General features: G+C 44.6%; 1 protein-coding gene across 1 annotated transcript in view; it reads right to left on the bottom strand.

The window, feature by feature from the left end:
- Positions 1-17,403, bottom strand: part of CNTN4 (contactin 4) — a 910,670-nt gene that overhangs the window by 40,405 nt on the left and 852,862 nt on the right. The window contains exon 14 of the mRNA XM_038772663.1: positions 6,841-7,016. Within this exon, the coding sequence (XP_038628591.1) occupies positions 6,841-7,016 (176 nt within the window). The remainder of the gene's footprint in view (positions 1-6,840; positions 7,017-17,403) is intronic.

Below are 17,403 nucleotides of genomic sequence, written 5' to 3' on the forward strand. Positions count from 1 at the left end.
TCACAGTCTAGAAGGGGGAGACAGACCACAAAACAAAACATATTAACAAAATAAAATAAATAGAATATGTAAATATGTACAAGTAAAATAAATAGAGTAATAAATACATACAAACATATATACATATATAGAGGTGCTGTGGGGAGGGGAAGGAGGTAAGGCGGGGGATGGGGAGGGGGAAGAGGGGTAGGGGAAGGAGGGGGCTCAGTGTGGGAAGGCCTCCTGGAAGAGGTGAGCTCTCAGTAGGGCTTTGAAGGGAGGAAGAGAGCTAGCTTGGCGGACGTGCTGAGGGAGGGCACTCCAGGCCAGGGGGAGGACGTGGGCTGGGGGTCGACGGCGGGATAGGTGAGAACGAGGCACAGTGAGGAGATAAGCGGCAGAGGAACGGAGGGTGCAGGCTGGGCTGTAGAAGGAGAGAAGGGAGGTGAGGTAGGAGGGGGCGAGGTGTTGGAGAGCCTTGAAGCCGAGGGTGAGGAGTTTTGCCTGATGCGTAGGTTGATTGGTAGCCACTGGAGATTTTTGAGGAGGGGAGTAACATGTCCAGAGCGTTTCTGCACAAAGACGATCCAGGCAGCGGCGCGAAGTACGGATTGAAGTGGGGAGAGACAGGAGGATGGGAGATCGGAGAGGAGGCTGATGCAGTAATCCAGTCAGGATAGGAGGAGAGATTGAACGAGCAGGGCAGCGGTTTGGATGGAGAGGAAAGGGCGGATCTTGTCCCAAATAGGGTTCACACTCTTAATCCCCATTTTACAGATGAGGTAACTGAGGCCCAGAGAAGTTAAGTGACTTGCCCAAAGTCACACAGCTGACAAGTGGCAGAGCCGGGATTAGAACCCATGACCTCTGGCTCCCAAGCCTGTGCTTTTTCCATGGAGCCACACTGCTTCGCTCATAGCCCATCAATCAATCACATTTATTGAGCTCTTACTGTATGCAGAGCACAGTTGATAGAGCTTGGGCCCGGGAGTCAGAAGAACTTGGGTGCTAATCCCAGCTTTGCCACATAGCTGCTGTGTGACCTTGGGTAAGTCACTTCACTTCTCTGTGCCTCCGTTCCCTCATCTATAAAATGGCCATTAAGACTGCAAGCCCCAAGTGGGAGACAGGGACTGTGTCCAACCCAGTTTGCTTGTATTTACCCCACCGCTTCATACAGTGCCTGGCACATAGTAAGCACTTAACAAATACCAAAATTATTATTATTATAATTATTACTACTAAGCGTTTGGGAGAGCATAGTATAACAGAGTCGGTAGACATGTTCCCTGTCCATAACAAGCTTACAGTCTAGAGTCTATGATAATAATGGCGTAACTCAGCTTTCCTGTTAGTGATGGGGAAAGCCCTTCAAATTTTGATGTCTTCAGTCATATCATCCCAGCAGGAACACAATTGGCAGTAAACAACTGTCATTTCTATCAATTCCTGTACAAAGGTCCTCGGTTCTTGGAGCAGCCAAAACTTCTTGGTAGTTTCCAGAGCTGAACAATCTTCTGACCTACAAAGATCCCCCAGTTCAGGACTGAACATTTGGGGTCTGGCTACTTGGATGGGCTTTTCCTGTGATCAGAGGATACTGGCATACTTGAGCTAAAGTCAGAACAGAAATTAAATCCAATATTCCTTTTCAGAAAGGGAAGTGAATGCCATAAGAGTTGGCAGCATGGACCAGGTCCACAGAGATAAGGAGCTTATGGTTCTCAAACTCCAATTTCAGACTGAGATTTTCTTTGAATCAAACTGAATTATTCAAAAGGAAACATATGTGGAGGGTTTAGAAGCAAATGACTTTGAAGCTTTTTCAAGTGATTTAAGCTTTCGCTTTGCTTCTTCCATGGTATGTAGGGGTGTTGAGTGCTCTGCATCTCACCTTGATCATCACCAAGACCTGCCGGTCTCAGCTCCGCAACACCGCCAAGATCCGCCCTTTCCTCTCCATCCAAACCGCTACCCTGCTCGTTCAAGCTCTCATCCTATCCCGTCTGGACTACTGCATCAGCCTTCTCTCTGATCTCCCATCCTCGTGCCTCTCCCCACTTCAATCCATACTTCATGCTGCTGCCCGGATTGTCTTTGTCCAGAAACGCTCTGGGCATGTTACTCCCCTCCTCAAAAATCTCCAGTGGCTACCAATCAATCTGCACATCAGGCAGAAACTCCTCACCCTGGGCTTCAAGGCTGTCCATCACCTCGCCCCCTCCTACCTCACCTCCCTTCTCTCCTTCTCCAGCCCAGCCCGCACCCTCCGCTCCTCTGCCGCTAAACTCCTCATCGTGCCTCGTTCCACCTGTCCCGCCGTTGACCCCTGGCCCACGTCATCCCCCGGGCCTGGAATGCCCTCCCTCCGCACATCCGCCAAGCTAGCTCTCTTCCTCCCTTCAAGGCCCTACTGAGAGCTCACCTCCTCCAGGAGGCCTTTCCAGACTGAGCCCCCTCCTTCTTCTCCCCCTCGCCCCCCCTTTCTATCCCCCCATCTTACCTCCTTCCCTTCCCCACAGCACCTGTATATATGTATATATGTTTGTACATATTTATTACTCTATTTATTTATTTATTTTACCTGTACATATCTATTCTATTTATTTTATTTTGTTAATATGCTTGGTTTTGTTCTCTGTCTCCCCCTTCTAGACTGTGAGCCCACTGTTGGGTAGGGACTGTCTCTATATGTTGCCAACTTGTACTTCCCAAGTGCTTAGTTCAGTGCTCTGCACACAGTAAGTGCTCAATAAATATGATTGATTGATTGACTGATTGATCACTATGCCAGGACAGACTGTTAGATGCGGGAAAACTAACCATCACCTTTCACCTGCAAGCAAAGATGGGCTTTCCTTTCTTCTGAAGCAGCGTGTCAAGTGGAAAGAGCACGGGAATCTGGGAGTCAGAGGACCTAGGTTCTAATCCCAGATTTGCCATTTGCCTGCTGGGTGACCTTGGGTAAGTCACTTAACTTTTCTGGGCCTCAGTTTCCTCATCTGTAAAATGGGGACTGAATACCTGTTCGCCCTCCCACTTAGAGTGTGAGCCCCATGTGGGGCAGGGACGGTGTCCAACCTAGTCATCACCTTACATCTATCCCAGGTCTCGGTATAGTGCCGGGAACATAGCACTTAACAAATACTGAACAACTATTGTCAGAGCCGCTCCACAGGGTATGCTGAGGGCCCCACAGGTACACATCGCTACAAGGAGTTACAATGACTACAATGACTCCACTTCCCCTACCCCTGGATACCCCGAGACTTCTTTGGTAGCTACAGCTTTGCGTATATACCCAAAGGTGCATGTCCTGGGTTGGAGAAAACCAGCCTCTTCTGCTCTATTCTAAGGACAGCTTAAATCTTCCCATTTCACATAGGAGAAAAACAGAACTAATTTATCAGACAGATGATTTAAAAATTGAAATGCACTTGCTACAAGCTTTCATACAGTTGAAAGAATGGTTTCTTTCTAATACATTTTCCTAAAAAGGACTGAAATCCTGATTCTAACTCTTCACATCAAAAAGCTCCTCTTGGGACTTAAATGTGTAAGGAGAATAGAATTGAGCTCTAACTCCCTTTCAGAATCTTCTAACATTTTCATTATATGGAGATGAAAATTCAAGTCCTGTGGTCGTGTCACTCTGGGACTTACGGAACTAAGATCAAATCTCAGGTCACTTCCCTTATTACATTATTGTCAGGAGTTGGACCGATTTAGCTCACTGCGGGGGGTGGGGGTGGGGGGCAAACCTCAGACGTCTGTCAGAGAAGTCCGTCATCTTTGACTTCCCACTATCACTATTTTAACCATTACTTTCAGTCTGTTTCTAAAGCCCATTGTTTTTTTCTCCATTTTGAGATACTGGGTGCACAAGGAATAAGACGTCTCTGGGAGACTTCACCCCTCTCAGGGTCGCACCTGGGGAGTTTCCAGTATCCTACCAGTTTCAGCTATGGGAGGGAGAGTCAGGCAGAGGCCTAACCCTTATATTCCTAGCTTGGCCACTGGCTAGTGAGTGGAAGGCAATGTGCTACAAGTCAAAACTCACCCATGCTGGGCAGCGGCAGTATGGGAGAGGATCAAGGGCAGAGACTCGAGTTTACTGTGCGGAAAGCAGCAATGGTAAACCACCTCTGTATCTTTACCAAGAAAACTCTATGAATAACACTACCAGGACGATTACAGATGAAGAGCGGGGCGTTCTGGGAGAGACGTGTCCGTGGTGATGCTATGGGTCGGAAATGACTCGACGGCATAAGACAAGACAAGGGAGACTTCAGCAACAGACGCAAACACTGCCGTACCCTCACTCATGTTGTAAGCCATCGTTAGGCATGGTACTTGGGTTAGCCTTAGTTATCAATTAATCAGTCGTATTTATCGAGCGCTTACTGGGTGCAGAGCGCTGTACTAAGTGCTTGGGAGAGTACGGTATAACAGAGTTGGTAGACGCATTCCCTGCCCACGAATTAAAGGTTGAGGTGCCTTTTTCTATTCTTGCCCAAACAGTGAAAGACTAAAATAAAATTAACACAAAACCTACAACAGAAAAGAAAACCATATGAAAATGGATAAAGAACTCATTATGGGCAGGGCAAGTGCCTACCAACCTTGTTACATTGTCAGATTGTCTTCTGCACACAGTAAGCCCTCAATAAATATTACCGATTGATTTCAAAGAAAACTAAGATTTAGCAGGCATAGATTTTTTTGTCTGTTTATTCATTGGCCTTTCTTTACTAAATGTACCTTTTGGATAATGGCTTCCCTTTTCACCCCAGCCCTCCTCTCTATACTCCTGCACCCACAGTCAACCAATTAATCAATCAATCAATCATTTGGTATTTGTTCAGCAGTTACTGTGTACTGAGCACTGTAATAATAATAATAATAATAATAATAATAATGGCATTTATTAAGCACTTACTATGTGCAAAGCACTGTTCTAAGCGCTGGGGGAATACAAGGTCATGAGGTTGTCCCACGTGGGGCTCACAGTCTTCATCCCCATTTTCCAGATGAGGGAACTGAGGCCCAGAGAAGTGAAGTGACTTGCCCAAAGTCACACAGCTGACAAGTGGCGGAGCCAGGATTTGAGCCCATGCCCTCTGACTCCAAAGCCCATGCTCTTTTCCACTGAGCCACGCTGCTTCACTGTACTAAGCAGTTGGGAGAGCACAATCCCACCTTATCCCACCTTGACTATTGCATATGTCTTCTTGTTGACTTCCCTGCCCTCTGTCTCTCCAGTCCATACTTCCCTCTGCTGCATGGATCATTTTTCTAAAAAAATGTTCAGTCCATGTCTCCTCACTCCTCCAGAACCTCCAATGACTGCCCAGCAACCTCTGCATTGAACAGAAACTCCTTACCATCGACTTTAAAGCACTCAATCAGCTCGCCTCCTCCTACCTCACCGATGTCCTACTACAGTTCAGCCCACACACTTATTTCCACTATGCCCTGATCTCATTTATTTCACCATCAAACTCTTTCCCATATCCTGCCCCTAGCCTGGAACTCCCTCCCCCTCCATATATGCCAGATCCCCACTCTACCCACTTTCAAAGCCATATTAAAGGTCACATCTCCTCCAAGAGGCCTTCCCTGATTAATCCCTCTTTCCCCCATCTCCCTCTCCCTTCTGGGTCATCTATGCACTTGGACCTGTGACCTTTGGCCATTTGATATTCACCCCACTCTCAACCCCACAGCACTTATGCACATATCTATAAATGATATAGCAAACAATCTTTATTCATATTAATGTCTGTCTTCCCTCCTAGATGCTAAGGCCACTATAAGCAGGGAATGTGTACTGTTTCTACCCACTCATATTGTACTCTCCCAAGTGCTTAGTACAGTGCTCTGCAAACAGTAAGCACTCAATAAATGCCACTGATCATGATATAATACAAAAGAGGTAAAAGACAGATTCCTTACTCACAAGGGGCTTATTCTCCCAAAGAATGCATCTAATAGTCCTTTCAACGAGCCTAACCATCCTTTCTTTATTCCTCTCCACCACCAACAGGGTACAGGAGAGCCCTATCATCAGGTGTACAGCCTGCAGGAACTCCTCGATTTTGTCTGAAGCCACAAGTGGCTTCAAAGAGCCGCCTGAGAAAATGCTGCTTAGCCTGCCTTTAAGAAAAGTAGCTCTTGGATACTGGGATCAGTGCCTTCATCCCAACTTATCTTTCCCATTGCCCTACTGTGCCCTTTTCTCTCCAAGGTAATAGTTCAGTAAAAAGGCACCTTAATGATCTACATGAATGTCTTTTAAGGATCATCTTTCTTTTTAAATAATGCACCCAACACCCCCCAAAAATACAATAGGCTTTTTCTTAAATAACTAGTATATATGGTTGGCAAAAGAAATAATTTCCTTATAAAGGTAAATTAAATTAAATTAAGCATGGCTCTCTCTCTCTCTCCCTCCCTCCATATATCTTTTGTTTCTTCCTTTATAAATGGTATAAATATAGATTTTCCAATATGACTTCTAATAGTACTAACGTCAGTAATCAGATGACATTATTGTAGATTGCACACCCTGTTTCATCACCTCTATACTTGTCAGAGAATGCTATTGTGAAGAAGTTCCCTAATTTGGCTCTAGAGATACTGATGCAAAATGGTACATAAACATATTCATGAGCAGCTGCACAAATACATGAAGCCACAGTTTCCAATAAGTACAGTGTGGGTACTAGAACCTTTTGAATTCGATCCCAACAAACAACCATGGTTACATCCCTGTAGGCTTACCTACAGGGAAAGCTCCAGCGGAATCCATTCGAGGACTACAAGCGTCCAGTGGGGAACAATTAACATGTTAATACTTACTCCTCCGACCCTTTCAAAGTGGTCCCCATCTTTGTCAAAATCTATCAGTTGTCCATTGAAAAACCAGGTAAACATGACATCCAGTGAGTGATCATGAGTGACCTGGCAGGGCAGGACGATGCTCTCTCCGACGGTAACATCCATACTGGAAGGTGGGACAATGACTCGGGTGGCGTCTACAAATAAAACAGAAAGCAGGTCACCCGCGAGGATTTCAATGATTTCAAAGAATGGATAAAATACCATGTAATTTATTGTAAAGAACAATGTGTAAACCTCAAAGAATTTGCAATTTCAAATGCAGTTCAGATGACCACTTAAAGGATGAAAGAATATGAATATATGAACTTCTTTAAAAGCCTCAGAATTCAACTGGAAACTGAGATAAGCGGTTCCCTCATGGGATTTCTAGGGTGACCCGCTTCTCACCAGCCAGCACTAAAATGTAGGAAGAGCCTCTTAAAAGGATCTTTACATGTCGGCTGCCAGGTCAGCTGGAAGGCAACACCTCGTATGCACAGCAATCGGAAAATTAATTCAAATGCACTGTGAACCTTTCCAGTGATAATGTAAGTTCAGACTTTGATTGGATTTTATCGTCCTGTTATAAAGTAAACCCCACCTGTTATTATTCATCTCTAGGAAGTTACAATGGGGCATCACTTGATGAGGAATGGGTTGGATCCACTGAGGCTTTCTATACACAGAGGCTCAAGATCTCATCTACTTAGGAAGGTAGACGGGTATGGGGAAATGTTTAGGGAGTAGATCCTGAAACAGAATGGAAATGGCTGTTTGCTGGGATTGCAACTGCCCTCCGAGGGCCAGGCAATAGATTGGAGAGGGGCCTCAGGCTAGACTTGGGCTGATGAATACAGCTCCATTTTAGATCTCCTCCAGCTGGGATTGAAGGGCAAAGTCTCCTGGGAAGTGCGGTCAAGACGGTGCCACCGCAAATGCAAAAGAATTCCAGGAATGGGGAAGGTCACATGCACCCAATAGATCTTACAGTCCCAGAAACCCATAGGGCCAGTGAACAAATTCTGGCCCACACCCCCCAGCCCAGCAAGGAGGCTGAGTGAGTCTTATTGATTTTGGCTGGCACATCACGTAAGGCATGGGTCCACCCTTCGGGTGTTGACACTCCCCCCACCCCCCAAGGATTTGGTTCTTTCAATTGACCTGGGAGGTGGGGGAAATTTTTTTATGGCATTTGTTACGTGCTTACTATGTGACAGGCACTGTATTAAGCGCTGGAGTAGATACAAGGTAATCAGGTTGAACACTGTCCCTGTCCCACATGGAGTTCCCGGCCTTAATCCTCATCTGATGTATGAGAAGCAGCGTGGCTCAGTGAAAAGAGCATGGGCTTGGGAGTTAGAGGTCATGGGTTCAAATCCTGACTCCGCCCCTTGTCAGCTGTGTGACTTTGGGCAAGTCACTTAACTTCTCTGTGCCTCAGTTGCCTCATCTGGAAAATAGGGTTTAAGACTGTGAGTCCCATGTGGGACAACCCGATTACCTTGTATCCCACCCAGCGCTTAGAACAGTGCTTGGCACATAGTAAGCACTTAACAAATGCCATTATTATTATTATTATTATTATGTATGAGGTATCTGAGGCCCAAAGAAGTGAAGCGACTTGCCCAAGGTCATACAGCAGACAAGCAGTAGAGCCCGGATCAGAACCTAGGTCCTTCTGATTTCCAGGCCCATGTTCCATCCACTAGACCATACTGCTTCTCAATGAAATGGAAAAAAAATGAAAAAAAATCTCCATTTTACACAGTAAAGCATTGATTTAGCAGCCTGTGAATTCAATCCTCCCCTATTTTGGAATGGTGAGTAAGTTTAGCTCTGAAGGAATGCCCAAGCAGAGGCACAACAGGCATATACTTCTCAGCAGCATATTCTCATAAACAATACCTTTGCTGTCACAACCTCTAAACCCAAACTTACCTAACTTCAGAAGTGAGGCAGGAATTATATTTGCATCCTGCGTACCATCCATACGTGGACTGAGGACTAATGGGACAATTCAGCCAAACATATGCAAAGTCACAGCAGTAACCCCAGGCATATGTGCGGGTGAATTGAGGCAAGTAAGAAAGTAGCTCTATCCTTCAGCTCAAACATCCCGAAAATGTGGATAAGAAGTCAAAATTCCCCTTGGGGCTCTTTAAATATATTTAGACTCCCCATCGTAAGACAATTTCTGTGAATCTAAGGTTTCACTGATCAACACCTCTGGCAACACATTGCTGTTGTGGAGTAGTCTGCCCTCCCATAGTGCAGATCTCCCCATCAACGGGGCTCTGGGGGGTGAGGTGAAGTTCTTCAAGACCGCGATCCTTCCCATCTTCCTCCCTGTCAACCCTAGTCAGGGAGAAGACCTGTCTTGCTGCAGCAGGGCAGGTAGAAAATTATAAGACGATGGTGGTATTCGTTAAGCACTTACTATGTGCCGAGCACTGTTCTAAGCGCTGAGGTAGATCCAAGATAATGGGTTTGGACACAGTCCCTGTCCCACGGGGAGCTCACAGCCTTAATCCCCATTCTACAAATGAAGGACCTAAGGCCCAGAGAAGTTAAGTGACTTTCCTAAGGTCACACGGCCAACACGTGGTGGAACCGGGATTAGAATCCACGTCCTCTAACTTCCAGGCCCATGCTCATTCCACTAGGCCACGCTCTTCCCAACATTCCTTAATTTATTTATTTATATTGATGTCTGTCTCTCCCTCTAGACTGAAAGTTCGTTGAGCCCAAGGCACGTGTCTACCAACTCTCTCAGACTCTCCCAAGAGCTTAGTACAGTGCTCTGCACACAGTAAGAGAGCAATAAATACGACTGGCTGATTGATTAATTGATTGGGAATATGACAAAGGCTATGACTGTTAGCTGGGGCCTAGTCCCTCCCAATAGAAAGGCTCTGCCCATTTTTTTTTTGCTGTGATTGTTACTGAACTCTTGTTTTTAAAATGAATTTGCCCAGTTATTTCTTTCCCAGTGTGTGTGTCCTCTCTCACTTTAGATTGTGCGTTCCTTAAGCTCCCCAGAGATGACTTGCCCAAGGTCATCCCAGTTCTGCCATGTGCTTGCTGTGTGACCTTGGGCAAGTCACCTTAAGTCTCTGTGGCTCAGTTTCCACATCTGTAAAATGGGGATTCAATAATAATGACGGCATTTGTTAAGTGCTTACTATGTGTCAAGCACTGTTCTAAGCGCTGGGGGGTGGGGGAATACAAGGTAGTCAGGTTGTCCCACGTGGGGCTCACAGTCTTAATCCCATTTTACAGATGAGGGAACTGAGGCTCAGAGAAGTTAAGTGACTTGCCCAGAGTCACACAGCTGGCAAGTGGCAGAGCCTGGATTAGAACCCACAACCTCTGACTCACAAGCCTGTGCTCTTCCCTCGAGCCACGTTGCTTCTTTAACTCCTAGAGTTAGAGTTAGATTAAATCTAACTCCCTCCTACTTAGACTACGAGCGCCATATGGGACGGGGACTCTGTCCAACACGATTATCTTGCATCTACGCCAGCTCTCAGTACAGGACTTGGCACGGAGTAAGCACTTAACAAATACCATGATCATTATTACCAATATTATTATTCAGGGATCATATCCGAATCAGTACCTTCGTACCTTTCCTCAACGCTTAGAAAAGTGCTTGGTACAAAGTAAGCACTGAACAAATGCCAGAAATAAAAATAAAGGAAATCACAACACACTTGAAATGTGGGAAGCATCAAACCACCGATTTCCATTTATAATCAACAAATCTTTACTGAAAAATCTTCAACTCTGTAGGTACTTCCAGGAATACTGGAAACACTTTTATTGCCAATGAACTGGACACTCAGAAAATAATGATTCATTCCCCAAATCAAGTACTATCCTAGTGGAGTTCCTGTACTAGCAGCTGTTAATGCATTGGCTTAGCACTTGTGTGATCCACGCACTGGATACTAAAACAGCAAAGATCAATGCAAAACAAGTAATATATTGTACAGACACCAGAGAGTTTTTCTTGTGAATACAGGAGATTAAACTAAAGAAGTTCAAAACCTCATCAGTTATTTGGCTTTCTTCAGTTGCAGATGGCCTCGGTATTGCTGTTCCATGTGCTATGAATTCTGATATTTTCCACATTATTAATTTACATTTAAACACAAATATCATACACAAATATAAGGCGTCTCACAAAACAAGACCTACCCTCCTTTTTTGGTTTAAGTTCAGAAATAGAGCAGAATTTGCTTTTACAATCTTTGCCACGGAATATCCCTGCCTCTTTTCTATACATGCAACTCTCAAAGGCAATTCAAATATAGTTTGGGGGGGACTGAGTTGGCTTTGGTTGTAATTAAATAGTAATAATAATTGCGGTATTTGTTAAGTGCTTACTTTGTGTCAGACACTGCACTAAGTGCTGGGGTAGATACAAGTAATCAGGTTGGACACAGTCCCTGTCCCACATGGTACTCACAGTCTTAATCCCCATTTTACAGATGAGGGAACTGAGGCACAGAGAATTGAAGCACAGACTTGCCAAGGTCACACAGCAGACAAGTGGCACAGTCAGGATTAGAACCCAGGTCCTTCTGACTCCCAGCCCTGTGGTCTATCCACTTGGCTATGCTGCTTCAAACAACAACAATAAGTACGATCAACACAATCCCAACCTTCCTTGTCAGCAGCTTGATTGTTCTTCATGTATTTACAAATTTCAAGCACAGATGTGTTGATATATTAACAGAATCCTTGCTTCATGTTTATACAACTATTACTTGTCACAGGTCAAAGAATATTTATTTTCCTGCCTATGATGAATTGATGACATCTGTTCAGACACTTTGCTTCAGAGATCACTGTAATTATGCAAAAGGCTCCATTTTGAATACACATATTAATGCCTGGGTTATTATACACATGTGTTAGGAAAATTACTCATTACAAACCTTTTTTGTTGTATATCTTCACTTTCTTATTAGAAATGCCTTAAGACTTAGACGTTCTGCTCAGTATAAGCATAGCTAATTGCTGGATAAATGTTAACAGTAAGAAATAAGTCCACTATGTGATGACAAGAATATGTCTACCTTCACAGTGAGCTTGATTCTCCCTTGGTGATTTAGGGGGGAGTAACATCCTTAACCATGGTTGGGCGTGGTGGAGGGGGGATGTGGGAGGAGAAGAATGCCCACTATTGGGTAGGGATCATCTCTATATGTTGCCAACTTGTACTTCCCAAGCGCTTAGTACAGTGCTGTGCACACAGTAAGCACACAATAAATACAACTGAATAAATGAATGTCCTCCTAGTCCATTCTCTGATTCTTTCTTTGAGAAACAATGTGGCCTAGTGGATATTCATCCATTCATTCATTCATTTGTATTTATTGATCACAGAGCACTGTACTAAGCACTTGGGAAAGTACAGTGCAACATTAAACAGTCACATTCCCTGCCCACAATGAGCTTACAGTCTAGAGGCGGGGAGACAGGCATCAATACAAATAAAATGACAGATATGTATATTTAGTGCTGTGGGGTTGGCTGGGGGGGTGCGGAAGAGCAAAGAGCGCAAGTCAGGGCGACGCAGAAGGGAGTGGGAGATGAGGAAAAGTGGGGTTTAGTCTGGGAAGGCTTCTTGGAGGAGATGTGCCTTCAATAAGGCTTTGAAGGGGGGGAGAGTAATTGTCTGTTGGATTTGAGGAGGGAGGGCGTTCCAGGCCATAGGCAGAACATGAGCTAGGAGCTAGAAGAACTTGGGAGAGTACAATGTAACAGCCTTTGTAGACAGGTTCCCAGCCCACAACGACCTTACAGTCTAAAGGGCATCCTTGCTGAGGTTGTTGCCAGCCAGTAATCCCCTGCACAAAAGAAAGAATTGGGATAATAATGATAGCATTTGTTAAGCGTTTACTATGTGCCACGCACTGTTCTAAGCGCTAGGGTAGATACAAGGTAATTGGGTTGTCCCACGTGGGGCTCACAGTCTTAATCTCCATTTTACAGATGAGGTAACTGAGGCACAGAAAAGCTAAGTGACTTGCCCAAAGTCACACAGCTGACAAGTGGCAGATCAGTCCTCAAGCTGCGTAGGCATCCTTAAATCCTAGTTTGTGGGTCTTCCTCCTTATCTCCCAGTGCCAACCAAATTTATTTCACGTCAATCAGGAGGCTGGTTGGATGAGTTTTCTGTTCAGTGCGCACATTCATCTTCTCTAAAGTGACATGTTCCTTGAGGGTGATCACTCGGAGGGTGGCCTCATTAGTGGCTGCAGTAAGAGCAGGCCAGCATAAAGCAAGAGCTCTTTATCTAGGATGTGTTCAGTCTGATTTGCGATGGAAAAGAATCCCATAGCCAGAAGTGTTCCGGTAAACAGGCCGTTTATCATTATCATCATCATCATCATCATCATTATCATCAGCAGTATTTACTGAAGGCATTTTTGCAGGATTCACCATACCAAATACTACATTAAGTTACAAGAGAACTATGAAACAAGGTCTCATAACCCTCAAGGAATTACAATCTAATCCACATGACAAGCAAACTCTAAATAATAAATCAACACCGCTATGTACATTCTTAGGATACAGAGGTTGATTGTGTGATGAGGTTAGCAGAGAATGAATCAGGGAAGACTTCTTGTAGGAGTTGGTTTGAGTCGAATTTTGAAGGAGGGGAAGGATACAATTTGGTGAGGTGTTATGAGAGTTGACAATTGGCCATTATTAAATGATGCAGTGGAACTTGGAGATAATGAGCTAGGCTCACCTTTGATGACTGTTCCATAGTAGGAGGGCTCCAACTTCTAGATTACATTGAGAATTTGACGGGTAGTAACTGAAAGGGATAAAAGACTACCTCTTGAAAACTGTGATATATATGGAATGCAGGAGTCGATCATTTTCATCTTCCTCGGTAATAACATTTAGACAGACTTTAAAAAAAGGGGGTGGCATATGTTCCTATTTTATTGAGTGCCACCAGTGACAGATGTGTACATTAACGTGTCCAGGTTTCTAAGCAAGGAGTAAAAAAGGCTGGGTACCATTATTAGTTTGGAGCCCTAGATAATTCTGTGACAAATTGACCCGATCCAAACAGCTTTCACATTGATCCAAGTACTTATCATCTACTGCCTGGAGTACTGCATCAAACTCCTCAGTGACCTCCCTACTTCCTGTCTCTCCCCTCTCCAGTCCATACCTCATTCTGTTGTCTGGGTTATTTTTCCACAAAAAACGTTCAGGCCATGTCACCCCACTCCTCAAGAACTTTCAGTGGTTGCCCATCCACCTCCACATCAAACTGAAACTCCTTACCTTCGGATTTAAAGCACTCGATCATCTCACCCCCTCCAACCTAACCCTACTGTTAGCCTACTAAAACTCCACCCACATACTTCATTCAATCAATCAATCAATCGTATTTATTGACCACTTACTCTGTGCAAGGCTGTACTAAGTGCTTTGGAGAGTACAAGCTAAGGAAGTTGGTAGACACATTTCCTGCCCACAGTGAGCTTACAGTCCTCTAACATCAACCTATTCACAGCTCTTCAATCTCGTCAATCCCACCACTGACCCCTTGCCTACATCCTCCCTCAGGCCCGAAACTCCCTCCCTCTTCATATGTGACAGACCACCACTCTCCCCGCCTTCAAAGCCTTAAAAAAAAAAAATCACATCCTCTCCATAGACCTCTCCTGAATAATCCCTCGTTCTCCTAGCCCCTCTCTGTTGTGCATTGCATCGCCTATGCACTTGAATCTGTACCCCTACCTTTAAGCATTTGATATTCAACCCACCCTCAGCCCCACGGAATTCTCTCTCTGCCCCTCTAGACTATAAGCTCTTTGTGGGTAGGAAACATATATACCAATTCTGCAGTACTGTATTTTCCCAAGTGCTTAATACAGTGATTTGCACACAGTAAATCTTCAATAAATACCACTGATTGATTGACTCTCAGGAATCAGCAATTTTATCATCCCAGGTGGAAATATAAATGAGGCTGGGGCCCCTGGCTTCATGGGGTTTGTAGGATGTAGGGATGAAGGAGCAGGTGAAGTAGAAAAAGAGAGGCAAGGCCAGTAGAGTGATTGTTCTAAAGAGAAAAGCCTCGACCTCCCTCCCTACTCCTAACACTAGGAAGCCCACCCTGGCTTCTCCTGGGATTGCTCCTCCCAAGGAGCCAATTTGTGGCTGAAATTCTTGGGTTCATGATGAGCCCTATAGGTATGATATACAGCTCCCCCACTTCTGGTTATGCAGAAGCATACCCCATTTTGGTATCATGGACAAAGAGCTGAAAGTAAGGGAAGTGGAATGTGCCATCTTTGGGGTAGAAGCATCTTTGGTTAACTGCTGGATAGAGAAATCCTTGTCTCATCAGTACCAGGAGTATGGATTGAGCATGTACTGTGGGTAGAGCACTGTACTAGATGCTTGGGGCTGTACAGAAGAAGTAAAAGAGGTGCTCTCTGTGCTTGAGGAACAACACTAGATGGGATAAGGCCCCTCTGCATGGTTGGGTGGCTACCAAGTTTGAAAGGAAAGTTCGGTGGGGTTTTCTTGGTGATGCCCTAGTCCTTCTCAATGTCGACTTAGCGCTGCCCTTGTCCCTCACTACTGGATATCATTCAGCTTAGAACAGTGCTTTGCACATAGTAAGCGCTTAATAAATGCCATCATTATTATTCAGCTGAACCCAGATCTTTTAGGTACTGAGCCAACAATGCCTCCATGACAAGATGCTTTTCAGGTGGATTGCTATCTTTTTCAGACAAGATGATGACTATGAATGGCACCGTTAGTGTTCGATGAGAGTCGAGATCTGTTCCTGGAGATTGTTGGCATTTGGATGGCTTTGTAGTCTCAGGTTTCTTATCATTTATTACAAGTTGCTCATAAAATGCTGAACAGGAGGAACGAGGTTGGCACCGAAAGATTAGCCTGATATTATGCAAGCTCTGGCTCTCCATCTGTGCCTGCTAATTACATTTGCTTCCAAAGTTATTTGTCTTTTATGCTCATGTTTTTAAAAAATGTGTCACAGAGGAATGAGATTTAAAAAGTCTATTGACAATGAATCTTAACCAACAGAGAACATATCAGTTTTCTTATTAAAAAAAGTTGTATTGAGCATTAGCAGGGTAGTAAAATATCCTGCCTGGTATTCAGTATACTAAATGTAGGGAACCCAATAATGGCCGAAAGCAATCCTTATGAACACAAAATACCCATTTAACAGTTAATTTCTCTCTCAAACTCTTGCCTGGCTTCTGTGGTCAAGGGTTTGGCAGTAGGCGTTGGAATGATTATCCACTATAGATTGACTAGTCATGGCTCAACTGACTAGACCCATGGATCCCATACCTGTGGGAACAGCTTGAGCTAACACCAAGCTGAACTTTGTCGAGTTCAAGATCTCTCAGGCAGCTCTCTCTCTCTCCATCCCCAATCTCAGGAGTTTCCTTCGCCTTTCTTCTCATTGGGAGGGTTTCAAGCGACTACTCCCTCCTACTAAAATCGTGAGCCTCACAGGGGACAGGGGCTGTGTTGTGTACTCAACCTGATGGTCTTGTATCTACCCCGCACTTAGTACAATGTTTGGCACACAGGAAGTGCTTAATAGGCCATTGTCTCCTGGGCTGTAAGTAGAGTCAGTTTGGTTGGGTTCGGTGATGGTCCTCCTTGGCCACCAAGTTTAAAGGGCCACCTGACAGGAAAAAATTGTCTAGTGTCAGACTCTTGGAATAAGGTGAGAAGATATCTCATTTTAGGCAAGAAGGTCACATTTGGTCGCTCTCCCTCCTCAAATGTGCCAATCACACTTCCCCCCTTCAAAGCCCTACTGAAGACTCACCTTCTCCAAGAGGCCTTCCCAGATTAAGCCCCCCTTTTCCTCAGCTCCCCCTCCCCTCTTCATTGCCTCACCTCGCTCCCTTTTCTCTAACCCCCTCTCCCCACCCCACAGCACTTGTATATATATATATATATATATATGCACATATCTATAACTCTATTTATTTGATTCCTGTTTACTGGTTTTGATGTGTATATATCTATAATTCTATTTATTTATATCGATGCCTATTTACTTACTTTGATGTCTGTCTCCCCCTTCTAGACTGTAAGCCCTGTGTGGGCAGGGATTGTCTCTCTTTATGGCTGAATTGTACTTTCCAAGCACTTAGTACAGTGCTCTGCACACAGTCGGCACTCAATAAATATAACAATGAATGAATGAATGAAAGTACCACAATGATTACTCATCACTGTTATAATTAGCTGGGGTTTAGGGGCGGACTGATACCACTGCACTGGCAGGTAAATCTAACCCCCAGTTCTCCTCACTACCAGATGGAGGCTGGAAGTGAGGTATTGGCCTCTGTGAGCCCAAACATGCCACCCAGAGCTAGTGAATTTTATATAATTCTAGGGATGGCCCCAGACTTTTGTAAGTGATGAGCAGCATTTGATTCAGAGGTTGTTCCTTCAAGCGATGCCTCTGTCAGGTGCTATTTTCTTTCTAAAAATAGG

Source organism: Tachyglossus aculeatus, chromosome X1 (assembly GCF_015852505.1).
Source record: "Tachyglossus aculeatus isolate mTacAcu1 chromosome X1, mTacAcu1.pri, whole genome shotgun sequence".
Lineage (NCBI taxonomy): Eukaryota > Metazoa > Chordata > Mammalia > Monotremata > Tachyglossidae > Tachyglossus > Tachyglossus aculeatus.